Source organism: Armigeres subalbatus, chromosome 2 (genome assembly GCF_024139115.2).
Source record: "Armigeres subalbatus isolate Guangzhou_Male chromosome 2, GZ_Asu_2, whole genome shotgun sequence".
Classification (NCBI taxonomy): domain Eukaryota; kingdom Metazoa; phylum Arthropoda; class Insecta; order Diptera; family Culicidae; genus Armigeres; species Armigeres subalbatus.
This window is the reverse complement of record NC_085140.1, coordinates 438,512,879-438,540,107: the sequence shown is the minus strand read 5'-3', so window position 1 is coordinate 438,540,107 and position 27,229 is coordinate 438,512,879. Positions and strand designations below refer to the sequence as shown.

Sequence of the window (27,229 nt, the reverse complement as noted above, 5' to 3'; positions counted from 1 at the left end):
TTGAGGTATGAAGGAGGGTTATTTATTATTTTATGGACTTGAATATACATTCTAAGTTTAAGGTGATTCGTGAGATTGCATCCAAGTAATTGATTTCGATAATTTGATATATGCTCGTATTTTTTAAGATTGAAAGCATATCTTGTGACAGCATTAAATACTAAGTTCAATTTGTTAAAAAATTTTGTGGAAACTAGACCAAACAGCGTATCGCCGTAATCAAACAAAGGAATTAAAAGTGATCTAGCCAATTGGATTCTAATATGTTGAGGAGTGCAATGTCTCAGCAAAACTAGGGAGTGCAAAGCATTATAAACTTTGTTGCAGACGGCGTTAACTTGGGCATACCAGTTAAGGTTTGAATCCATCATAAGACCCAAATTTTTAACAATATTTGAATAATCAATGAGATCATCACCCACTTTAATTAGCGGCATGTTAATCAATTTCATACGTGCACTGCGAAAAATAATGGTTTGAGTTTTTTCGCATTTAGGATAAGACCGTTGTGATTACACCATATCAAGATATTTTCAATATCGGAATTAATTTTATTAACAATTTCAGAAATGTTTCTAGGTTCTCCAGATATATATAATTGACAATCATCTGCATATAAATGAAATTTGCAGTGCGATAGAGATAATGGTAAATCATTGATATACAGTGAAAATAGAAGTGGGCCAAGAATCGATCCTTGAGGTACACCATTCAGGACAGGGATCAGCTGAGATTGTTTGTTGTTAAACTCTACATATTGTTTTCGGTTTGACAAATAAGAGAGTATTAAATTTACGGATAAGTGATCTAACATAAAATTATGTTTAAGCTTATTGCACAGTAATCGATGATCAATGGAATCAAATGCCTTACTAAAATCCAGAAGAGCCATAATTGTCATGTTCTTCTTGTCCAGAGCTTCTTTAATATCATTCTTAATTTTGATTAGTGCGGTAACTAATTAGGGGACTATTACGGACTCAGCTTTCAACTTTGAGAACTACATATCATGTACGAAAAAATGTGCTAGATGTAGAATCAGTCAAATCTCCCGAATTTTGCTTTTTGAAAATTTTCAAACTGGCTACTTTTCTGCAACTTTGTTTAAGATGAAATTTAAGAACTATTATACCTATTGAATTTTATTTAAACACTTTCCTCCATGATTTACTTAGGATTTCAACTTCAAGATAACTATTCTTATGACACGTGTTATTCAGGGTTTTTAAATAATCCAACTTCAATGTATCACATTCCCTGGCAAAGCCTTTCCTTCCCTGGTACTAATGTAGAACCACGCTAATGTGCTCCAGAGATACACATAGTGCACGGGTTTTGGTGACGCTACAATCCTGGACCCTAAAGTCAAAAGCCGGTCGTTGTGATGAATCTCGCTGATGCTGTGCACAACGCTCGTGTGCTGTGTTTCCTCCACGTCTTCGCCAGGATGCACGCTCCTCTCTACATGGACGTATGCCTCTGGTGGACTAGAAGCGTCCGGCTAATAAAATACGATTATGATTATATAAATCTAATAATTATTACGTCTTTATCTAACCGCCATGATCGGCAGTGTCCTGACCGGCGGCGTCGACGAGCATTAATATGTTTGATGCGATGTTTCATTTAACGGATGGGCGATCCGCCATTGGGAACCGAGATGGGGTTGGGGCATCGTGAAGCAGCGAACTACCAGCCGGACCCGGTTCGTGCATTATGGATGGGCGATAGCAGCTGCGTGAAGGAGTCGGTCACCATCGCCAATTGCACGTTCGTTACTGGTGGAGCCAAACCCAGAGGCGTTGTGGCGCAGCTATTGTCCGGCCAGAACGATAAACTGTTTGCTTGCTCTCGATTAGGAAGATAGATATTGAGATTTATCTTCGCTGAAGGAGTTCGACAATGATTCAACACAGTGGAACATGATGGAAATGTTTAATGGCTTGTATTTATAAGTCTTGCAGATGAGTTGAACTACTTTATTTGCAACACTAATGTGCCTATTTAGACTTCAACTGTAGAGTTGTTCTTAGTGTCTCATAATTGACTACTGTCGTGAGACAGTTGAAAATTTACATTTGCCTTTTTTACGGTCTGACGTAGTATTCGGAACGACGTAGTGTTTAACTGCCGGTGATCAAATTGCGCACATATCTCTCGAAGGAAATGAAGATGAAGGGTTGCCTGAACCAAGCGAATCAACCAATACGTTAGGTACGTGATTATTGATGACCGTTTATCGGGCGAGCCAGGCCGCGTGGCCCTGATAATGATGGTTGATGGTCAGCAATTTTATAGTGCTGTTGTTGTTAGAGGCGTTATTGCGTTGCCTGGTCCAGGATTGGTCCGATTAGTATAAATTCCGGAAACTGGACAATGACGATGGGTCGCCACAATGCTAATCAAGATTTGGTCGCTCTGTTCAAAATTGATGTCCCACTACCAGCGTTTCCATTATTCGTGTAGTTCAGCTATCATTGCGTTGTCAATTTACATGTTCATCAGTCGCCAAATCAATACTAACTCATATGAAACACAGGTGACAGGTATTCCATTCCATAGTCAACTTTGCGGAAGGATATTGCAAAAAAATGGCACAATCGTGTTCCTATTGTTTTTAGATTTTCGGAACCGTTCTTAAATCCTCGGCGTGATTTATGGACATACAATTAGAATATTCATTGTGGCATTGCCTTCCCTGGCAACAAGCAAATCAAACACATCCCAAAAGTTTCGATTCGATTTGGGTTGGCCATACATCGTCTTTTTCGATTACACTAAAAACAAACGATACTCACGATCGCATCGGTCAGATAAGTGTGGCAACTTTTTTTTGTGTTTGTTCCGAGTGAATCGCAATTTGTAGGTAGAAATAACCATCGATGAAAAAATAGCAGCATCGCGTAACATAAATTTCGACGCGTCCGATTTCCGATCGGCGAACGCCGATAAGCAAGTCGATGCCGCCGCAGCACCGCAGAGGATCACCGGGAGGGCACACCGGAAAAGCTTCAAATCTGCCTACACGGACAAACACGTTTTGGTTTTGATTTTGAACGTTCGGTGAGCGAAGGTGAGAAAAAAATACACAACTTGAAATTTCTGTAATCGCCCAATCGTTAGGCAATTTGACAAATCAGTGGCTGATATTTTTTTCCCAGCAGGCTCCGCAAAAGCATTCAACAATGTTGACTATTTTTTTATCTTCTTTCCTCGAGGATGGCCCCCGTTCCACACTCGCGTTTTACAGCGTGGCCAGAAAGTTTTCGCTTTTCCGCTGCATTTACCAGCTCCGGTTGTTTTTGTCGCCTCTACCGCGGCTGCTTCATCATATTTTTTTCGGTTATCTCTCAGTTCCCTCCCCGCCATGCTTTTCGGCTGCGCCCATTCTTTATGCAACCGCATTCGCACGCTTGGTGCTTTGCCTACCCTACAGGCGCACCGCCGCCCCCCATGACCGCCAACCGTGCTGATGTCGGTGTTGCTGGTGGTGTCTCTGCCCTAGATTTTTTTTCATTCTGTTGCTTTCCAGTGGCCACTAGTCAGTGCTGGTCGGTGTGGTGGTCGGATTCTCTCACTTTTATGATTGATGTAATTTTAAAACCGCTACCTGCGCTATCGGGACGTTATCTTTAATTTTTATGAGAGTTGCAACCCTCATTTTGCCGGCTTTGCGCTTTTTTCGCTGCTGTTAGTACTCGACGCCTGAATTGCTGCAGCGGTAGTAGCAGCACTGTCGCAGCAGAAAGATAGGGATTTTTCCGTCGCATTCGCGCGGTGCTAGGATTTTTGCCTGGCTGTGCCATAATAATTTTGATGGCGAATAAAAGCGAATGAGCAGATAAGACCGGAGTGTGTTTGTCGCTGTCGCGCTGGTTTCCTCCTGGTTCTGATGGTGGGGTTTGTTTTTCTTCTCGCGGGGGCTGGGGACAGGTTTCGGATGGGCAGCAGTTTGTCCGTCAGTCAGATTCCGAGGTGTGACGGGCAAGACGCCTGTTCATCTGACGATAATTAGTTTCTTGCCTGAGGCGATTTTAAATTGCTTTGGTCCCAATTGTTCACAATAGTTGTAGAATGCAGTGAAACTCATTCGGTTAGGGTTGACTTTTTTAGATTTAGAACACCAGCTCGATAAGATAGAATTTGTGTGAATAAATTAAAGTTATAATATTTCGCGAATTAGATGTGATGATAATATTAATATTCATATTGGTGTGATTGTGTTTGCTTCAGCATACTTGATTCATAACGACCTGGCAAGGGTAAGTCACAATCAAGGATGGAACTGAGTATTATGGTGCGAAATTGTTAATTTATTGTTATCTGTTTAAATGGTAACCAAATAAATTAATAAATTGTATATTGCTTAAAAGAATATTTTCCTAAATAAATAAAATTATTATTTTTGGCTGAATTTAAAAGTTTTGCAGCCCTATGCTGGCTCATCTCTATTGAAATGGAGAAAAGAAGTTAATACTATTTCATTTAATTCCGGTGTATTTGTACAACCAAATCAATCCAGAATTTTTCTACACCTTATTAAATTATAATTTTAGTTATACCTATATACCTTCCGAGCCTCTTGAAAGGAGGCTTCCGAGTATCTTGAAAGGAGGCTTCCGAGCCTCTTGAAAAGAGGCTTCCGAGCCTCTTGAAAGGAGGCTTCCGAGCCTCTTGAAAGGAGGCTTCCGAGCCTCTTGAAAGGAGGCTTCCGAGCCTCTTGAAAACCGGCCTCCGAGCCTCTTGACAGGAGGCCTCCCCGCCTCCTGAAAGGAGGCTTCCGGGCCCTCTTGAAAGGAGGCTTCCGAGCCTCTTGAAAGGAGCCTTCCGAGCCTCTTGAAAGGAGGCTCTGAGCCTCTTGAAAGGAGGCTTCTGAGCCTCTTGAAAGGAGGCTCTGAGCCTCTTGAAAGGAGGCTTCCTGAGCCTCTTGAAAGGAGGCTTCCTGAGCCTCTTGAAAGGAGGCTTCTGGCCCTTTGAAAGGAGGCTTCTGAGCCTCTTGAAAGGAGGCTTCTGAGCTCTTGAAAGGAGGCCTGAGCCTCTTGAAAGGAGGCTTCTGAGCCTCTTGAAAGGAGGCTCTGAGCCTCTTGAAAGGAGGCTGAGCCTCTTGAAAGGAGGCCTGAGCCTCTTGAAAGGAGACTTGAGCCTCTTGAAAGGAGGCTCTGAGCCTCTTGAAAGGAGGCTTCTGAGCCTCTTGAAGGAGGCTTGAGCCTCTTGGAAGGAGGCTTCTGAGCCTCTTGGAAGGAGGCCTGAGCCTCTTGGAAGGAGGCTCTGAGCCTCTTGAAGGAGGCTTCTGAGCTCTTGGAAGGAGGCTTCTGAGCCTCTTGGAAGGAGGCTTCTGAGCCTCTTGGAAGGAGGCTTCCGAGCCTCTTGGAAGGAGGCTTGAGCCTCTTGGAAGGAGGCTTCTGAGCCTCTTGGAAGGAGGCTTCTGAGCCTCTTGGAAGGAGGCTTCCGAGCCTCTTGGAAGGAGGCTTCTGAGCCTCTTGGAAGGAGGCTTCGGAGCCTCTTGGAAGGAGGCTTCTGAGCCTCTTGGAAGGAGGCTTCCGAGCCTCTTGGAAGGAGGCTTCCGAGCCTCTTGGAAGGAGGCTTCCGAGCCTCTTGGAAGGAGGCTTCCGAGCCTCTTGGAAGGAGGCTTCCGAGCCTCTTGGAAGGAGGCTTCCGAGCCTCTTGGAAGGAGGCTTCCGATGCTAACAATACGAGCGGATCGAAGTATCCATTTACGTAACAAAGAACGACTCGCTTTGTCGCTTCGCAAATACTTCTTCACGCCATCGCGCTATCTTTGTGTTCGATGTAGAAAGAAAATATGTCCTGCTGTGGGTTCCAAATTATATCGAACACCCTCTCGTTGCCAGACTTCTTTTCCTGCTGAAAATGAACCACCTGTTCTGTTTTCTGCTCTCCGAGGATAAACATTCAAGAGTTCGAGACCCAGTTTCAGATATCGAAACCGCCCCTCGAGTGGACGTATTTAACTTCTTTTGCCCGACAAATCTCCACCTGCTCCGTGTCGACACTATCGTACACCCAACCGGCGGTTGTTAGATTTTCTAACAATTCTGTATAAGAATCTACCAACACCTGTATAAGAATTGGGCCTATGCGAAATTGTTAGATTCTTATACAAAAAATGTAAGAAAGCTTACAATATTGTTAGATTCTTATACAATATTTGTATAAGAATCTAGCAATTTCGCATACGCCCAGTTCTTATACAGGTTTTGGTAGATTCTTATACAGAATTGATAGAAAATCTAACAACCGCCGGTTGGGTGTAGTAATCATCTACGTAGTGCTTCTCGTCTGAACTTGAGGACAGTTTGGTTGCTGTAGATATTCTGATAATTCAATAATGGTGTGATGATGTCCCTGGGAGATGATCTAATGGTGGATCATGACTCAAGAATAGTTTGAATGCTCTACTATAGTTTAACCCATAGCTATACATACTCAATATTTTTCAAGGATAGAAAAGTAAGTTATGAACAACTTTGCTGAAGAAAGCTTTGCTCTATCTCTTATAACGGAATTTTGATAGCTAGTTTGACAGATTTTGTTCTTAGGTCATATAGGTTCGACCCATCCGTATTGAATTGAACCGATTAACTGCTACATTAATGTGAATATTTACTGGAAGAAAACTTACAAGTGAGTTAATGTACCAATTAACTCACTTGTAAGTTTTCTTCCAGTATTCTATTCTTAAATCATTATTTGATTTCAGAGGAGTATGAAAATCAAAATTGATCTCCATGATTCATAAATTAAAACCAACATGTGAATTTTCAATCGATCACGACACACCAATTTCTACATAAAACGATAGATATTTTGCCCTGATAGTCCATACGTATTTTGTCGCACAATTCCAATTAAAGTCGATTTCGGAACAAACCCTAATCAGACCGAATGGATCTCGTCGTTCAGGGCAAAACCCCCAAATGGCCATTCATACAGCGATTCACGAAGTGCCACACTCTGATCTGCAAACGGGCGCGATCTGAATGAATTAAAATACGATTCGAAACAAATCGAACGAAACTCAGTCTCTCGTTTTCATACCTCGAGATTCCGTCTCACAAACAAAGGGGACACACATTAAAATAATGAGTCGATTCACGATCCCACTGGCAAGGGGTCTTCGTGGCGCGCCAACAAGTCTCGCAAAAAAGACGAAAGCCCCGAACCAAGAAAGTGGTGCAAAGCAATTTGTATCCTGGCTTTTCTCCGGTCGCGTTCGGTGGCAGCATGGATCAGAGCCCCCAACTGGCTCGGCTCATCCGCCATCATTGCGGGGACCTTAATTAGTCACTATCGTTGCCGCGAGCCTTGAACGTTGCACGATTTTCGTTGCCCTCTAGGATGGATTGGGATCTTCCGGCGGTCTTTCGTTTCCAGCGGCGCGGCCCGCGAGGTGTTCGAGAACTAATTTCAAAGTCGAAGTCGCGTCTAGTATTTAGTGTTGGAGCTAGGCAGCAGTGATGGCCAATATGCACGCTGATTGGTGATTACTTCGGTAGGACTGGTTCGCATCACCAACGCGCGCCGCTGCACTGTTGGAATGCCAGCAAATCAAGTCGTTCAACAACGAAGTGGGCTTATCTCCGGAGCGGTTTCACCAGAACCCAACCGGGAGGACGGAATGGAGTTCGTTCCACGAAAAATCTTTCCATCAACATCCATCGGCCGTCCCTCGGGTTGCATTCGTTGACTTTGTTTACAATCAGATTGCTCATATTGTGTGCCTCCGGCTGGATCGGGTGGAACTTATGAACCGTGGGTACGGGGCATGGCCACAACCAACGAACGGTTGGCACAAATCATGCAATCCGAGCCTCCTGTGTCCTGATGCTAGAGAACGTGAAACTGGAAGATTAGTCCCGCATGTATGGTTTCGCGCGAAAAGCAACAATATTGTCAACTTAACGTGGAAGTTTACTCCAGAGCCGGTTTCAGGGATAAATTTGTTTTCAGTCAGCGGGTTATTTAATCAGAAATATGATAATCAAGAATTACTAGTCAATAATCGTAGTATTTGACTGTCAATCATTAAATATTATGATCATTAAACTTTTGTGTTTTTTAAACCTTTGTTAGAAGCTTGTCTTGATAACTTTCAATACATTTTCGGTTGTGAATCTTTCATCTGAGACCTGCTCATTTAATTTAAATTGAAAAATTGATCAGTACAGTTGCTGATGAAGAATGTGTGGTGCCGCCAGACAATTTAATTATTCACGCTCACTTTAATGCGAACGTGTACTACACACATGTGAAAGTGTTGGCTTGTGAAAATGGATCGTGAGTGCTTCGACTACTGCCGTTATCTGAAAAAGTAACCAAATCACAAAGACTTCTGAGGATTCTCCAGCATTTTCAACATCAACTTTGCATTTTATGGAACTTTTACTAACTAGAAAATACAAAGTTTCGTCATAATGATTACAAGTATTTATGAATGTCCTAATATTTGTAAGATCACCCAAGAATAAAAATGAAAAATGTTTCTCGAAGAAACATGTTTGATATCGCTATGCGAACAGATCATACCAGCGAAAGGGTCATTTACCCTAAAAAGTTGACCGAACGGTTGTTACAGTTAGAAATTAGTATGTTGATGTCGACATCATACGGATTAAAATTTCACCAAGTAAGCAAAAATACAAAATTCAAACTAGCAGTAATAACATTTAGTGTAAGGTGGCGATACAATCGTTTGCGCTCCAAGACCCCTCGTTTAGTACAGACAAGCACACAAGCACAAGAATCACCGAGAGCAGCAGAAAAGCGGAAATTCGCACAGCACAAAGCCACTATCAATCGTAGTCAAACCACCATCGCCATCAGTCAGCAGAAGCGAAAGTTGGTGAAAATCAACGTGGCCGTGTCGAACGATCTGCTAATTTGCGAATCACACGCTGACAACGGAGGAATTACTCAGTGCACGCTCCTACATAAGAATCAAATCAGTTACCATCATAAAGTAAGTGTTAAATCTATCAAGCCGACCCAAGTGATAAAACTAATGCCTAAATGCACATAGGAACGATTATAACGCTTCGGATGGTCAAGCAGCGAGAAAAACTCTGATCCCGAGCCGACCACTGGACCGATAATCACACCATCAGTGTGAACGGTCGAAACGCGTAAGTAAAAGATGAAGCGGCACAATGAATTTCCTATCTAACCGCCTAACTCATAGGATATCGCCAAAGCGCATGGTCGGTGATCGCAGCATCGGGCAACGATCGAAGTCATCGAGCAGAAAGAGCCCCTGAAAACGGGTGAGTGATTAGAATCCATTCTGGTGAGGCCGACAGCTAATGGGGCTGGCCCAATAGGGCTCTTTGTTTCGATTATTCTCCAAACAGGCTTAATAGTCAGACGACTCGCGTCATTGTTGACCTTGAACTTGAATCAGGGACGTGTGCATGTGTGTGATGGTGGACCATCACGGTGGAATAATTTGGATGTGATGCGGTGCGTGGTGCAAGACCAATAGTGAGGAGTGAGCCGTGAGATCTATACATCGGCGACGACAACGGTGTGAGCAGAAGGACTGGAGCTGTGCTTGTGTGCGACGCGGAGCCAGTGAAACTGAATGGGAATATTTTCCAATAAGAATGAGCGCCGCTGGCGACGAAGAAAGCATGCATGCTAGAGAGATAGCTCAACGGGCCCGTGAGTAAAAGTACATAACCATAAGATGAACCTAGGTTAAGAAGAAGATTTTTGGTAAAGAAACTGCTTGTATAGAATTAAGATCAAACACGAATGGATATATAAAGAGCTTTGCGATGAATGAAAGTTTTTCTCACTGATTCATCAATGATCTGTTGTTGTGAAGCGCACAGTAGAATTTTAGATTCTTTCTGAGTTAATCGGGTTTCCTGGACGTTGTCCACCCAATCTAGGAAGTCCTATTGGAACATTGGCGCCCAACAAAAATCACCCACACAGTTAAGCCACTTTTGTAATGCTGCTGAGTACTTTGTTGATAGTTTGATTTAGTTTATTTGAATTTTGGTTTGTTGACTCTAGCGATAACATGGACTATAATAACCTCACAGAAGAGGAAATTAGCTACGAATTAGCTCTGCGACACATTGTGAATGTGGCGTCAATGACGCATCGCAACAAGGTTCTCAAACTTAAAGCTTTAACGCAAGAAGAGACCTTAAGAGAATTTACACATAGTAGCTCAAATAAAGCAGTAGATCCCACAGTGAACATTGAAAACTGCTCACAGGGCATTCAGCAACTACAGTCTTTAGTTGCCAATGCAATTAAGTCAGGTAACAGTCAAGATCTGTCAATAACATCGTCGAGGCTTTCTCACTACAGAGACAGACTGGCAATCATTGATCCTCCTGAACAATTGCATCAAACACTACGATCTCTCCGCCAGATTGTAGATACGCTTTGTGTGAATGTGAATAGTGCAATGAAAAAAACAGTGAATCAAACAACCGATCGAGCGAGTAGTGGAACTGGGGCCATTCCAAAGGTCCAACAGCAGCAGGCGGCAACTGGCGTGCAACCTGACCACACTTACCAGGATAACAAAGAAGAACCTCGAGGACACAGGTCATTACGCATGACGGAGGAGGATTCCCGCAAATACGGTCTACCTTTTACAAGCTCTCCGACGAATGCAAGTAGAGGCCGCGGTAGAGGAACAATTCCAGCGGTATCGGAACCCATAAACCAACGAGACGAAGTAACAGGCAGAAGAGTGGCCAATCAACTAGATGAGAGCCGGAACAACAACGAAAACGAGTGTCACCGAATCCGAGAGGAGCTACTGGAAGCGTTGGTTCAAATACAACTACAACAACACGGAAATGGGCGTACAGAGGACAGAAGAATGCAAAAAGCCATACACAATTGGCCATTTAAATTCAGAGGCGAGCGGGACACAAAATCCTTAAATACCTTTCTGGATCGTGTGGAATCTTTTGCTCGTTCGGAAGGAGTGAGTAATGAAGTGCTGCTAACGTCAATAAAGCATCTTTTACAAGAGGATGCGCTAGACTGGTACGCACGAGCCGAAAATGTCGCTTTCCACGTTTCACTTCTCAGTTTTAACTTCTGATTTCTCACTATGAGAGAAAAAAAGAGAAAGTGTGAAGAGAGAAATGAAAATTGAGCAATGATAAGTGAGCAGAGGTGAGCTATGAGAAGTAAGAAAACAGAAGGGAGAAATGGGATGTGAGACTCTTATGATTCACATCTCACTGCTTATATTAAACTTTTTTCTCACTTCTCACAGAGAGAAGTCAAAAAATAGAACCGAGAAAAGAAACGTTAGACGCATCACTTCTAACTAATCACTTTGCACATCTGACTTCCCTCTGTTCACTTCTCACTGCCAATCGCTCACTTCCTATTTCTCGTTTAACAACAACTCTCGACCGCATAAATAATTTATGATACACACTAGTAGAATAGGGCAAATTTGTACGGTCACAGAGGGATGTCCCGACATACTTTAAAATGACTTCAGCTCTTTCTGCTCTCTGGGCAGGGAATCAATATTCGAGCAACGTCTAACAATATACTCTTTGTCATCAGCAGAGTTTGTTACTGACAAATGCACCTAGCAACAAACCGTTATCAGAACCGAACACAATATGACAAGAATAATTTGCCTTGCATGCTCTGATATTTCCGATAAAACGATTGTAATTTCGTAATCATTGTTCGATTCTCGAATATTTTAAAAACCAGAAACTATGATAGCATAAAACCGAAATTTGCTCTAGAAATATTGCAAAATAACGGGATGAAAAGTTAGCCACAAATGGCTTCTTCGGTCAAACTTTTTATTCGCCCGATTGAAATATTCGACAACTTATTTTTCGCCTAAAAACCGTTTCGGCCAAATGGAGTTGGATGATAGAAGACATTCGGTTTAATGTGTTTTTCGGTCATGTGACATTCGGCAAAATGACTTTCGGCCTCATGTGCTTCGACCAAACGAGGTAGTGTCGTTTGGACAAAATCCATTTGGCTGAATGCTACTTGGCCGAACAACACGTTAGACCTTCTTACTTTCACAATGAGAAGCAAGAAACGAGAAATGAGAGGCAGATGTCTCGCTTCTCATTTCTCACTTCCAACTTCTCAATTATCATTAATATCTCTATACTTTACACATTCACTACTGTTCGGTCAAACGATATTTGTTTTTCGGTTCGTTCGGTACAAATGACATTTTCTGTCAAAGTCCCTTTCTACCAAACAACCAATTCGGCCAAACGGCATTTTCGGTCCCGTTCAGCCAAATGGCCCTTTATGCCAAACGACCTTTATAATTTTGAACTTCACTACTGATCGGCAACTCCCATTCCCTACCTCCCCGTCCGGGGTACGACCAACCTTAGAGAAGATCGGGTAAAATTAGCCCCTGTTGGAGCTATAGTCATATGCTGACAAGCGAAGACTGTTCGACCAAACGATATTTTCGGTCATTTGTCTTTTAGTCTTTTAGTTTCGATTTTTATTTGTCTAAATGTATGTTCAGAGATAAGATTAGTTAGTAATGATATCTGTTTGTACGACGTTCAAATCGAAGACTAGTAAATAAAAAAATATTTAAACAATCTTGCCTTCAAGCCTAATACAATCAATTAGCTGCAGAACATTTTGCACAGAACAAGTTCGATACTTTTAATATATGGATAAATAAAATGCAAAGAAGTCATATGGATCAATAATGCCCACAAAAGAATTTTGATAGAATTCCAATCTGTATGAAGAAATATATTGTAAATCGATAACATGAATAACTTAAATGAGTGTGTTGTAATTTTACTGAAAGCTGAATTCCGGGTTGATTCTCTCCCTTCGGATTCCCAGATGGATTTCGTTCGGAATCTCGGATGGATGTCATTCGGAATTCTATAGCAATTCTGTTCGGATTCCGAAAGCAAGTCATTGGGAGTTCATTCCGTTTAAAAGTACAAAAGTGTTCCACTCAGGAATACAGAAGGATTTATTTTGAAATCCCAAAAACAATTGTCTAAGGATTTACAAAAAATCTTGGATTTGTATACCCTTTAGATTTTATTTGGGATTCTTTTCGAAATCCTCGATGGGCTCTTTTCGGAAGGGATTCTCTCCGAAATCTAAAAAAAAAAATACTTCTGAATCTCCAAAGAATTCCTTCCGACAAACCTATAAGGTTTTTCCCGCAATCTCCAAAGGATTCCCTTCGAAGGATTCCATCCATCATCCCCAAAGGACTATCTCCGGAAACTCCGAAAGAATTTATTATTTTCCCTGAAATTTTATTATATACGTCAAAATTGTTCTGAGAAATGGAAACTAGTTTTCCGCCATTTTTATACCAATCCCCAAAGGATTCCCTTCGAAATTTCCGAAGGATTTTCTCAGAAACCCTTAAATGTTTCACTCCAGAATTCAAGATGGCTTCCCTCCGCAATTGCTGAAGGATTCGCTCTGAAATACCGGAAGAACTCCCTCCATAATCCTCAATCTCCAATCTAATCTCCGAGACTCTCAAAGTATTCTCTTTCGAAACACCAGAATACTCCGGAATCCCAAAAAAAAGCAGCCAGAATCCCCAAAATATGACTTCCGGAACCCCCAAAAGATTCCTTCCATAATCACCCAAGGATTCTTTTCGGAAGCACTAAGATAACGGAGTGAATTGATAGCCCCAAAAATCTATTGGAGACCCCGAAAGATTTCCTTATAAACCCCCAAAAGATTTCCTATGGATCCTCAAAAGATTCCTTCTAAAATAACCAAAGAATATCCTCAAAAATCCTCAATAGATTCCCTCCAAAACTTCCAATGGATTTACACCAACATCCAAAATATTTCTTTCGGGATTACTTGAGGGAATTTCAAGACTTCCCAAAAAGGGTCCCTCCTGAATCTCCAAAAAACTTCGTTTGGAAACTCCGAAAGCGTTCTTTTGGAATCCCTAAGGAATTACCGTCAGAAAGATCAGAAAATATCCTCCGCAATCCTCGAAGGATTTCCTCTGTAATCCTCAAAACATTCCTTCCAGAATCGTCAAAGGATTCCTTTTACAAAACCAAAAATATTTCTTCCGGAATCCCCAAAATATTTCCTTTGGAATATCAAATATCCGTTTGGAATCCTCACTAAAATTCCTCCGAAAACTCCCTTCATAATTCGCAAAAAAAAAAACATTTAGAGACATCATAGGATTTCCTTCGGAAACACTGGGAAAATTACCTTCGAAAATCCCGAAGGATGCTTTTGGAAGCTCCAAAGGTCTCCCAATACAATCCCCGAAAAATCCTTTCGGGATCCCTAAAGGATATCTTCCAGAATCATCAAAGGATTCCCTTCGGAAACCCTTAAAGATTCCATGTGGAATCCCCAAAATATTCCCTCCGGTATCATCAAAAGTTTCCATTCGAAGACATCAAAAGAAACCCAGAAATGTCTCCCTGATGGACTCCATCTGCTAGGCCCACCGAGTATTCCCTTCGTTATCATTAAAAGATTCCCTCCCCAATCACCAGATGATTCCCTGTGAAGTTATTGAAAGATTCCTTCTAAAAATCCTGAAAGGAACACCCCGCTGAAATTCAAAAACATTCCCTTCTTAATCCCCAAAATATTCCCTTCGAAATTTCCGAAAAAATCCCTCCAAAACCCCCGGAGTATTCCCTTCAAAATTTCCAAAGAATTCACTTTGAAATCCCCAAACAGAAATCTCTAGAAATTCCAAAAGCTTCCCCTCACAACCCTTCGTAATCTTTGGAGTATTTCCTCCGAAATTCCCGAAGGATCTCCTTCAAAATCCCGAAAGGATTCCCTCCAAAATACGCAGTGGATTCCCTCCAGTAACTTTAAGATTAAGAAAATTATTTAGCTCTTTTTTAGTGGAATGTTTTCACTGTCATAAGACGAGTTTAGTACAATGAATTTCCCGATGAATCCCTTCCGTAATCCTCAAATAATATCTTCCAGAATTCCAGAAGATTCTCTTTTTCGAGATTTCCAAAATATTCCATTCGGAATCGGAATTTCAAACAATTCCTTCCAATCCTTTCAGAAACACTTAAAGATTTCTTCTGGAGTCCTCCAAATCTTTCTTTCAGATTCTCTTAGAGATTCCCTTCTGAATCCTAATAGATTCTGTCCACAATCTGCAAAATATTCCATTGGAAACATCAAAGAATTTCTTTGGAAAATCAGGAAGATTACTTCCGGAACCCCCGAAGGTTTACTTCGGAAACCCTAGAGCAGCGGTTCTCAACCTGGGGTACATGTACCCCTGGGGGTACCTTCGCTGGTCCTAGGGGGTACCTCGGACGAAAATGCGTAATGGCGGACGTATTACAATTACAATCAAAACTTATTGATAAAGTTTTGGCAATTGTGTATTTTTCATTTCAAAACTTTGTCTTGTACAAAACATGCATTATTTTTTTCTCAGACTAAGGCCGGGGTGGTCTGTGCAGTGCATAAATGTGTTCTCCATTCAGATCGGTCCATGGTACATGTCGCCAACCACGCAGCCTGCGGAGGTTCCGCAAATCGTCTTTCACCTGATCACCGTGCTCGCTGCGCACCTTGGCTTTTTGTTCCCGTAGAATCGTTGTCAAGAACCAATTTCACCAGATTGTTACTCCTCATTCTGGCTACATGCTCGGTCTACCGCAGTCTTCCGATATTCGCGGGGTTAACGATGGATGGTTCTCCCAACAGCTGATGCAACTCGCGGTTCAATCGCCTTCTCCACCATGTGCACCCCACCATAGATAGTTCACAGCACTTTTCTTTCGAAAACTCCAAGTGCGCGTTGGTCCTTGGTCTCGTGTCCGTTTGCTTCTCGGAAGCAGCTCGAACGCCTCCTTCCAAGATGTTCAGAAGCCTCCTTACGAGAGGCTTGGAAGCATCTTTCGAGATGCTTGGAAACCTCCTTTCAAGATGCTTGGAAATCTCCTTTCAAGAGGATTGGAAGCCTCCTTTCAAGAGGCCTCTAAGCTTTCTTTCAAGAGGCCCCGAAGCCTCGCTTTGAGATACCCGGAATGCTCTTTCAATAGGCTCTGAAGCCTCCTTTCAAGAAGGTCGGAGGCCTCCTTTCAAAAAGCTCGGAATCTTTTCAAAAGACTCGGAAAACTACTTTCAAGAGGCTCAGAAGACTCTTTCCAATAGTCTCAGAAGCCTCTATCCAATAGGCTCGGAAGCCTCCTTGCAAGAGGTTGGGAAACCTTTTTTCAAGAAGATGGAAGCCTTGTTTTAGGACGCCCGGAAGTCTACTTTCAAAAAGCTCAGAAGACTCCTTTCAAGAGGCTCGAAAGGTTCTTTTCAAAAGGCTCGGAAAACTCCTTTCAAGAGGCTCGGAAGCCTCCTTTGAAGAGGACTGAAAGCCGTCTTCCAAGAAGCCCGGAATCCTGCTTTCAAGAGGCTAGGAACCTTCTTTTCAATAACCCGGTGTTGAACTTAATCTAGAAATAAAAAAACACCCTAATAAAGAATAAAATTTTTAAAAAATGTCAATAGCCTGGGAACCCTCCTTTCAACAGGCCGGAAGCCTATTTTCAAGGGGCCGGGAGCCTTGTTTTAAGACGCCCGGAAGTCTACTTTCAAGAACCTTGGAAGCCGCCTTTTAAAAGGGTCGGAAGCCTTCTTTTAAAACGCTTGGATGGCTCCTTTCAAGAGGCTCGGAAGCCTTTTTTCAAAAAGCTCAGAGGACTCCTTTCAAGAGGCTCGAAAGGTTCTTTTCAAAAGGCTCGGAAAACTCCTGTCAAGAGGCTCGGAAGCCTACTTTCAAGAGGATCAGAAGCTTGCTTTCAAGAGGATCAGAAGCCTCTCTCCAGTAGGCTCGGAAGCCTCCTTTCAAGAGGCTGGGAAGCTTCTTTTCAACAGACTGGGAAGCCTCTTTTCAAGAGGCCAGAAGCCTTGTTTTAAGACGCCCGGAAGTCTACTTTCAAGAGGCTGGGAAAGCTCCTTTGTAGAAGTTCGGAAGCCTCCTTTCAAAAAGCTCGGAAGCTTTTCAAAAGGCTCGGAAAACTACTTTCAACAGGCTCGAAAGCCTCTTTTCAAGTGGCTCAGAAGCCCCTTTCCTATAGGCTCAGAAGCCCCTATCCAATAAGCTCGGGAGCCTCCTTGCAAGAGTCCTGAAAGCCGTCTTCCAAGAAGCACAGAAGCCTGCTTTTAAGAGGTTGGGAAACCTCTTGTCAAGAAGATGGAAGCCTTGTTCTAGGACACCCGGAAGTCTACTTCCAAGAAGCTTGAAAGCCGCCGTTTTAAAGGGTCGGAAGCTTGTAAGCCTTCTTTTAACAGGCTTGGAAGCCTATTTTTAAGAGGTACGGAAGCTTACTTTTAAGAATTCAAGGGCTTGGAATTGTTCTTTCAAGAGACCTGGAAGCCTGCTTTCAGGAAGGGGTACCTCAATTAATGTAATAGTTAGAAGGGGTACCTTTCAAGAAAAAGGTTGAGAATCGCTGCCCTAGAGGATTCCCACCGCAATCCCTAAATAAATTCTTCAGGAGCTCAAAAAGATACCTTCCAGAATCCCCAAAAATTCCTTTTGCAATCCTCGAAAGATACGCTCCAGAATCTCGAAAAAAAAACTCCCTTCGTAATCCTCGAAATATTTCCTTTGAAAATCCCTTCAAAAAAATCGAATGATTCCTTTGGAATCAGTAAATAGTTTCTTTTGGATACCCCAAAGGATTCCCTCAGCCATCCCCAAAGCATTCCTCCGGAATCCTCAAGGAATTCCCTTCAGAATCCGCTTTGGAAACCCAGGAAGATTGCCTTCGGAAACCCCAAAGGATTCCCTCCACAATACGCAAAAGATTTCTTTCGGAATTCTTAAAAGATAGTTTCTAGAATCACTAAACGATTTTCTTCGTAGTCCCTAAATGCAAAGACCTCAAAGGATTCCCTCCGCAATCCGCAAAGAAATCCTTCCGCGATAGGCCTTTAGAATATAATATCGTCGAGGCCGTCAACGAAACGAAAATAATAATGAGCCTGATACACTTTTCATGGTGAACAAAATAGAAGAAAAGCACCAAAAGATTTTAGAAGAATAGCACAAAAAAAAAATTTGGGACTTTCTTGTTCAAATGTATTTTGTATTTTGGCCGAAAACGAATAAGAAATTATTTTCTTTCGTATTTCACATTTTTAATCCACGGGAAATGTCTCTGAATTTTGCGGAAAATTCTTCTGAACCTCTACCAGATACATATTTCTCTGTATTCTTTCGTTTTGCTTTGTCGCTAAAACCTTCACTTAATTCTTCAACGACGGCAGTGACAGAAATGTCATTTAGATGTCATGTGACTGATTTGCCAATAACATTTTTCACGAGTTATTTACAATTGATATTGTATTGTCTATGTTATAAACAACCAAGCGTCTCCATGCCATTTTGAACGATTTTAAACTTCAACTGTTTTTGGAAGAAATATTTTGCTAATTTATATTAATTGTTACTGAATGCTGACCTGGTCACATTTCCGTAAAATGGGCCTCACGAAAAAGATCAATTCTTCACCACCTCGTGCTCAGTCAGTCAGCTTCCATCATGCGATTGTTGGTACTTGAAGCTAATTCTCATCACACAAAGACGGCTGCTTACGGTCGAGCTCAGCACTTTCGTCCCATATGACGACATGGGCACTGGGCAGCGTACCTAACTTCATGTGGACAAAGTGTGCCTTCTCCCGTATAGCTTCTTTAATCGCACATCATCATCATCGACGTTCTCGTCGTCGTCGTCGTCGTCGCCGCCGTTGTTGCCTTACTGGACGTCATCAGTAGAGGTGACAATATTGAACATCGTTCGCTGCTGGCAAAAGCAACGACGAAGTCCTTCGATTTTTGATGCTGCAGTTTGGTTTACAACCGAAGCGGAAGATAAGACCATGGGCTGGGAAGTGAAAGAGAAACAAAGTTGGCCACCGCACCGTTTCGAGCGTTTATTTTTCACCATGATGACTTAATTTAGACAACCGGATCGTAGCAACCGTCTTTTTTGCATTCGATAAATTTGATGGTGGGTACGCCATGAAATGTTTCTGATGATTATTCGAGCCCATCGGAATATACTTCATTGAGAAGCGCACAAATGCGACAAATCCTAATTGAATTCTATTCATTTCAAGAAGTTTTGAACAGCTAGAAATTTCAAAACAATTTATGGTATGGAACCCCCTCGACAAAACGTGCTTACGTTATCTGTCCTCCCATCTAATTGCACTACTTTGCTTCCACGATCGTTTATCTTCTTTTTCTGCGGTTTGAAACAACCGAACTAGTCATGTTTCCATCCGAGGGACAGAAACGCCGGTAATCCGTGGCCTAGGACCTAGGACCAACATATGTACGATACATATTTAGGCGTCCAGTGGCAGCAGTTTGCGTGACTTTGGCACGAAGTGTTGTTGTTTTTGGTAATTGCACCTTAACCTGCATAAGTAATAAAATTAGTCGGAATATAAATTTGAGGCCCATTAAAAAGCGCTTCCTCCCTTTATCCTCCTTCTTTGGCTTTCGGCAGTGCTGGTGTTGGTGTTGCGAAAAAGTGCCCAAATTGTTTCACCTACTGCAACGTAGTTATCTGTACATTTCTTTCTTTTTTCGGTGTGGTGCAAGGTTGATATGAGACCAAGGACAGCTTATAAGTTATAAGGCTCACGAGCGGCTACAGTAAGCCGTTTTTGGTTGTATCTTGCTGTGGCTGTGGTTTGCCAAAAAAAAAGTTCAAAATATAATTAAAATAAACATGCAGACAAACTGTGAGCCACTTCTCTATTACGTGTCCGAGATAGGATATGAATTTGAATAATGTTTTGGGCATCAGACATAATTGAGATGGATATTTTGTTTCCATCAATTTGGGGCTGCTTCATCGAAAGGTGTATTTTTTATCAACTGATATACATCTAACAGATAATATAGTTAATTATAAATTTGATAATATAACATATGCATTTTTAGTAATTAATGTATTAATTAAGCATTTCACTAGATATGTGTTGAGATATTAATTCATCAGTAACTAATCCATCTCTCGGCAGAAGTTTACAATAAACTGCATTATTTGCATAAACCAACACACTATTTCACTAAATGCCATATTCCGAGCTAGTTCGAAATATCCCCCACTTGCAATACCAACACGGCACCCATTTCAGGTCGCGGATCGCTGATAAAACAAGGCTTGGTCCGTCGTAATTGTCACGTGTGTATAATCTACTCCTCGAACACGGACACAACAGCGACATCGGTTCTCGACGACGACGACGACAAACGACGGATGCTCCAGTAGTCGCGGATGCAATTTTCGAGACACACAGAGGATGAGCAACGGCAGCATCCATTTATCAACATGCTCGCGGAATGGCGGTCCGCGGGATGATTGGACTAATGCAAGTTACTGGGGCTTTCGCGCCACTACGGAAAGCACCGCACTCACAATGAGGAAAATCATTGTTTAATGGGCTTATTAATTATGGCGCTCGATGTCCGATCGGTTGGTCCGACATCGTCGGTTGGATGGTCTCCATTGTTCCAAAGGACCAACAGAAATCGGTTGTAGTTTCAATTATCTCCCAGTTGAAGGTTTTTGTTTCGAAAATTAGCGTCTGTTAAAATTCATCCTGTTCGGTGCTTTGCTCTTTGCTATCTCGGAGCGGGACTTGGCGAACACGGTAACCAGAACCCGCTTGAAAAATTTATAGCTTTCCTCATCCTTCGATGGTTTAATCCTACCAGACGACATTCGAAACGAATCGGAAGGAATGACTTCTCTAGCGACGGTTCCGCTGATGAAATAGCCTGCCTTCTGCTTTCTCCCTGGGGAAAACGTAGAAAAAAATGTGGGTGATTCATTACCCTACACAACACTACGAGACTAGCACCTAACCTACTGATGATGGTAGCAGTGTTGTAGAGAACCCATTTCGTTGAGAACGCGCATTGCAGAAATTCCGAAAGGATTTTCTTCACTGCAGCATCGCCATTCGATCATTTTCCTTCCATCCGAACCACTTTTCCTGCTGCGACCCACCGCGGCACAATGCTGTCTAAACTTCCCGCACCGTCTTCCTCACCACAGCGGGGCCGAAGCGTCGAAAGGGTTCGACAGCCAGCGTAGAACAAATTCGCCGTGGCACGGCGAAAAGGAATAAAAAATCTCTAACCGTTACAAGGCGAAAGAACCCGAGAAAATGTATAAATTTTGTTATCAAAAATAGATTTGCATATATTTTATTGGCAGCCGCCGCCTTTCGGCCAGTCACCGCTGGATGGCTGGCGCTGGAAGCCGTCGACGACGACGGGAGGCGAGAAAAGCTCCTTTGCACTAAATTATCGAATTATCGGTGGGAGATCCGTTGAATAACGATTTCGGACGGGAAAACTATCGCGCGGGGACGGAACCTCGAAGGATCGGGAGGAAGCCATAAGTTTCGGGCTTTTAAAACTTAATTATCATCAATTACTGTTCGAATTGAGATATCTAGATGTGCTATTCTTCAGCTAGAACTTGTTTTAATCAGAGTATTTCTTACGAAATTTGTTCAATGACTAAACGCAAAAAAAAGGATGAAGGATGAAGGTCTATGGTCTATGGAATGAAGATGGTATTTGATTTGAATTATTCATCATCATATTGGCACTCATAGCAAGTTTACTTATTGATTCCATATCGCCTATTTATGAAGTTGGGCATTTGTCCAGGGCGTCGCGTCGGTGGGGTGCCTTTAAACTTTGCTACAATGTAGTGCAATTAGAAGATGCGCTCTAGGGAAGTAATGGAAAATTAGTCAAGTCGCTTAAAATTTTATTATTTTACAGATAAAATATAGTTAACGGACTTGGTGGTCATATACACTTTTCAACTGCATACGCAGGAGCAATTAAACTCTCCTGCTTTGTATCTTTCCATAAATTTCTCATGTTCGTGAATTCCAATCACTACATCTGTAAATGAATTCTATATCCTTTCTATCTCCTATCCTATATCTTCAATTTGACTATTCTAGCATTATGTTAGTATTATAAAATAAATGAAAAAGCTCGTTTCTGCATCCGATTAGAATAGCCTATCTTTCCTATCCCATTAGTAATCCGTTGATCAATATCGAACCTCTACCATGAAACCTAACTCAAGATCTCAACACGATCTTGTGACAAATATAGAAGGTGTTCTCGACTTGCAGTGGGCGGGTAACTGCAGCATCATTTCCTTTTCATTACCAATAGACCGTAAGGGCGTGGCTAGAATCATAAAATTTGTTGGAAGAGGGGACCCCAGCCAGCTCAGTTTGCTTGCGTCCATAGATGTTTCGCGGCTTTTGTTTGAAGTACCAAAGTTGCACTAACTTAGGGTTAGAATTGGGTTAGAAATCATTTAAATATCAAGATATGCTATGGATATATGAGAGCAAACAAATGGCACATGATATTGAACAGTTCTTACAAATAGCATAACTTGATCTCCTCATGATATTTTAGTGCAAAATATTGATATTGTCGTCTGATCTTTTATCTCTTTTATCAATCATGTCCACATCTCATTTTGCTATCTTATCAACATTTGATATTATTGTGCTATTTTATTCTACTCGGGATCAGTTATTTGTAAACCAACACGCGAAATACATCGTTATTTTGAATCGCCCGCTTCCTTTTTTCTTGGACAAGCCGAATCAAACAGCCTTCCTCAAGGATTCAAGAGTTGAGGAATAATTTTCATCAAACGCTATCGTACGGACTTGGGGGCCCTTCAGCTGAAGGACATAGAATACAGTCCAAACCCCTACCGAGCCTGGTGGCTGTGGGAAGGTTTCCGCTGTCGAGGTCAATAATCCGACAGTTCCCTGCTATCCGTCCGTGATCGGACAACGGTATTAATTGTGATCAGAGCTTTAAATATTTGAATATTTTTTATGAAGCCTATCGGCCTTTTTTGTCACTTCACTTCTAAACATATTCATATTCGGTTCTGCACAGTCAAGTATTTATTTGAATGTCACAAATTATCAAATTATCGTAAAACTGAACACATGTTTGATGATTTAAACAAATACACGCATAGATCTAATCCTGACGTTCAATTGAGGGGCATTTTTAGCGGCAAATCTCAATACAATCAAGGCTAATTATGTTTTTTTTTCGCGCGCGGTTACCATATTCAGTGGTAATCAATTGAATGAATCTATAAAGAAGTAAACTGAGTAAGTCATTCTATGTTTTAAATATTCAAAACACGATTGTTAAAAATCGGAACGAATATGCTTCATGAAAGTGAATATTGCATGCTCTGATTGTGATGTTGAGCTTAGTCAACTGCTCGATTTTTACAACAATGGCGAAGGTACTTGTATTGACAACCACACGCATGGCCTGCTTTTTTTTTTTTAGAAAGAGGAGGTACCTAGTCAGTCACACATAGAGTGCGTTCAGCAGTGACTTGGTCTCGGCTTCGCCCAGCATCAAACGTTCCATCGATCGGTTCGTAAGTGGCCCCAACAGTCTGGATACCGTCGGAGGGCTATTTCATCGAGGAAAATTCTAGATCAATAATGCACAAGTAAAGAAGGGAAAGGAAGAAGGAAGAGAAAGAAGGAAAAAGGAAGAAGAAAGAAGGAAAAAGGAAGAAGAAAGAAAGGAAGATGGAAGAAGGAAGAAGGTAGAAGGAAAAAAGAAGAAGGCAGAAGACAGAAGGAAGAAGAGAAAAGGAAGAAGAAAGAAGAAAGAAGGAAAAGGGAAGAAAAAAGATGGGAGAAGAAAAAAGAAATAAGAAAGAAGGAAGAAGGGAAAAGGAAGAATGAAGAAGTAAAAAAGAAAAAGGAAGAAGGAAAAAGGAAAAATAATAATAAAAAAAAGAAGGAAGAAGGAAATAGAAAGAAAAACGAAGGAAAAAGGAAGAAGAAAGAAGGAAGAAGGAAGACGGAAGACGAAAAAAGGAAGAAGGAAGAAAGAAGATGTATGAAGAAAGAAGAAAGAAGGGAAGGATGAAATCCTAGCAACACACATGTATCACATATGTTACTGCAACTTATATGTGACCAAATTTGGTCACAATGAAGTTGCTGCAACTATTTTTGTCTGACTTGTGTTGCTCGGGGAAGAAGGAAGAAGAAAAAAGGAAGGAAGGACCACTCGTAAACATTTTTTTAACTATTCGGCCAAACGGCATTCGGCCAAATGGCCTGACACCCTTGGAAAGACGCCCGTTCCCAAACTTTAAACCTCTTCGTCATCTGAATCGGATAGCTTTCTCCTTTTGTGACGTTACTCTGCAATGGCCAAGGTAAGCAAGAAAGTATGGTGAAGTGAATATAGCGATGCTAATTAAATTACGAGCAATGCTTGACCATTACTTAAGATATTCTTCTTCTGAGCAGCCAAGAGATTACAAATCCGAATAAATAAAAACAAACTCAGAAAATGTACCTTGACAGCAGTTCTAAATCGTGTTCTAATGGTCATTCATAAATTACGGACTGGTTACTGAGATGACGTTTCTGGGTACCGAGGATTGTTAATAGTACGCGCAGCTGAAACCACAAAAAATCGCCAGTTTCATGTTGATTGTTAGTGTGAGGCCACTTGTGAGTAGCTCGTGTACTGCCGTTCTAGTAATGCTTGTACTTAACTGGAATTAAGACAAGTAAATTCCTGTATTACATAGGAGGGAGGGGGTTGAAAATGCCCAATTTTTGCGTTACGTAATTAATAGATCTTCCCTCTCAATTTATCAGTGCCTCTCTTCAATTGAAAGATTCTGTTCTGTCAATTGAGATACACACCACGGTGTCTGGGGTGATATTATTTTTTAAAAATCAGTATCTCTGAAACACCCACCACGCCAAAGTATATGCTCTCCTTTTTCATATAGTGGGTAAACTAAAATGTTCTACCAGGGGATCTAGAACAATTTTTATTTTTTTACTATTTTTGGTGCAAACTCCATAGAAATCTCAAATGATAGCCGATTTAAACACCCCCCCCAGTCGCTCCCCCCGAAATATATTTATAGAACATTTTAAAAATGCACTTACGTGAAAGAGTAAAACCTATACTTTAGTGTAGTGGGTGTTTTAGAGATACTGATTTTTTGAAAATAAGCCGAATTAGGGTTTTTTTTATTTTGAAAAACATGTCGATCTTTTTATTCATTCGACAGAATACCTTTTTCTGAGCAACAACATATTTTTTCACATTCATAGACCCTAAATTTGATGTTAAAATTAATTAAAATTTGACTGCTTGGCAGTTAGCTCACAGGTTGACAGCTCGGCCCGTAGATAAATCAAGTTAGGGGTGTTCAATACGCGAAATTGTTAGGTTTTTCGAAATTGATTTTAAATAGTTCCCGTGCACCAAAATTTATGAAATTTTGAATTTAGGCTCAGTTTTTATAATAGATTCATGATTGCTAACTGACATGATATGCGCTAATAGTCAGGGAACTGAAGAGAAGGCTTATACGCCTACCCACCATTCATTCAATATGGCTTACAATGTTTTTGTTTTAATTTCGTTTAATTCATGATAACAAAACTTCGGAAGTATCGACGAGCTATTTTTCGACATAAGCAACCCATACAAACACAAAAGGCTCGATGTACTTCAACTAATTGCAAGTTTTTGACAGGAGAAATTATTTGCCGATAATTAGCACTAAATGCGTATGAACCAATCACCCATAATGAGCGCTGAGTTCGGGTATACTACCCACAAACTGGGTACCAAAAACGATGTTGGATACCATTGTACTGCAGATGACAGGCGTTTCACCCTCCTGCTAATAGTCAATCGAATGAATGCGTTTGCTGCTGTCAATTGAATAGATCGGGCGACGGTATACAGACAATAAGGTAGACTCGTAAGAAAAATGACACTTCAAGAGTGACGCATATTTTGTCGCCACATGTTAGAGTACAAAAGTAAGCATGCTGAGACCGTAGAGCATCGTCTCGTAGACGTACGGACATTAGTACAGTAGACGTAGTATAGTAGACTTTCGATAACTGCAAATAATTTAACTGCAATTCGATAGTTGCAACAGTTTTGCAGTTATCGGACCGCTAAACTTCAAACTGATGTCAAACTCAATGACAGCTGCACATTTAGATGCATTTTTATTGCACGTCGATTGACAACCGTTTGACGTATAGAATGCGTTGCAGTTATCGAACGGCATTTGTTAACTTAAAAGTAAACGTTTTGCAGTTATCGAACGGCTACTGTAGTGACGACACATGTTTACATCCAAACTAAATGTTTACATACATGCTGAGCCTGCCTTGTTTTTTATATGCCGTGGATCGGGCTACTCAATTAATTAATTAAGATCTACGTAGGCTATGTTCACATTCGGTCCAAAAAGTTCATTTGACATTGAGATTTCGCGGCACTGTTGACCAAAATACTCGACATCCAACTTGTAGAAAATATATATAGAATTCGGAAATACAATTTGAGGCCATGAGTGACCATTACAATAGTTTAGAGGGTCAGTTCTACCGAGAAATATGTCTGGCATATGTTACGCAAATCAGTTCCGCTATTTGGTTAATTTCGAAAATGACTTATACGGTCAACATACACGTAAAAAAAATTAATGTTATTTATTATTAAGATTTCTTTTTGCCAAAACAGGGACAGGGAGAAAAAACTTATACATTGCATTAGCCACATTCATTACAAAAGTTATACTTTTTATTAACTTATGAATAATTAGCTTTTTGGTATGTGATTATTCATTAAGTGGAATAATGAAGTATATTAGTATTTTCGAACAGGTTTTTGCCATAACTTAGGGAAGATCCATTAATTACGTAATGCAAAAAATTGGCATTTCAACCCCCCTCCCCCCTATGTCACACTTTTTGTGTGAATCATTGAAAAAATGTTTATGGATTGTCAAACTTCGACCAACCCCCCTCCGCCTCTAAGCGTTATGTAATTTATGGATGCTCTCTTATAAGGTTTTTTTTACGTGTAGGTATCTCTCAAATGAAAATAGATACTAAGGTATGAACAATTTAGGGTGGCTCAAATTAGTATGGAAAAAACTGTTTTTCATTTTTTTTTTGTTGGGCCGCCCTTATATTTGGTTCTATTTGATGTGATGCTCTGGGCAAATTTTTAGCCAAATCGGTCAACGTTTAGGCGTTGCTAAACTTGTTGGAAGTCATAGATCATTAATTAACGGCTACGCAGTCTCATATGATTAAAACAAGTTTTT

At 41.2% G+C, this 27,229-nt stretch overlaps 1 protein-coding gene across 4 annotated transcripts in view; it reads left to right on the top strand.

Annotated features, from left to right (window-relative positions):
* Nucleotides 1-27,229, top strand: part of LOC134213637 (zinc finger protein ush) — a 279,132-nt gene that overhangs the window by 228,367 nt on the left and 23,536 nt on the right. The window contains exons 1-4 of one of the 4 annotated variants that reach the window (XM_062692874.1): nucleotides 8,780-8,980; nucleotides 9,041-9,143; nucleotides 9,200-9,281; nucleotides 9,339-9,678. The exons of 2 other annotated variants lie outside the window; for them this stretch is intronic. In XM_062692874.1, coding sequence (XP_062548858.1) covers nucleotides 9,621-9,678 — 58 coding nt within the window. In that variant the 5' untranslated portion in view covers nucleotides 8,780-8,980; nucleotides 9,041-9,143; nucleotides 9,200-9,281; nucleotides 9,339-9,620. Of the gene's footprint in view, nucleotides 1-8,779; nucleotides 8,981-9,040; nucleotides 9,144-9,199; nucleotides 9,282-9,338; nucleotides 9,689-27,229 lie in introns of those variants that run through there. One more of the 4 variants, XM_062692876.1, reaches the window with a different exon arrangement.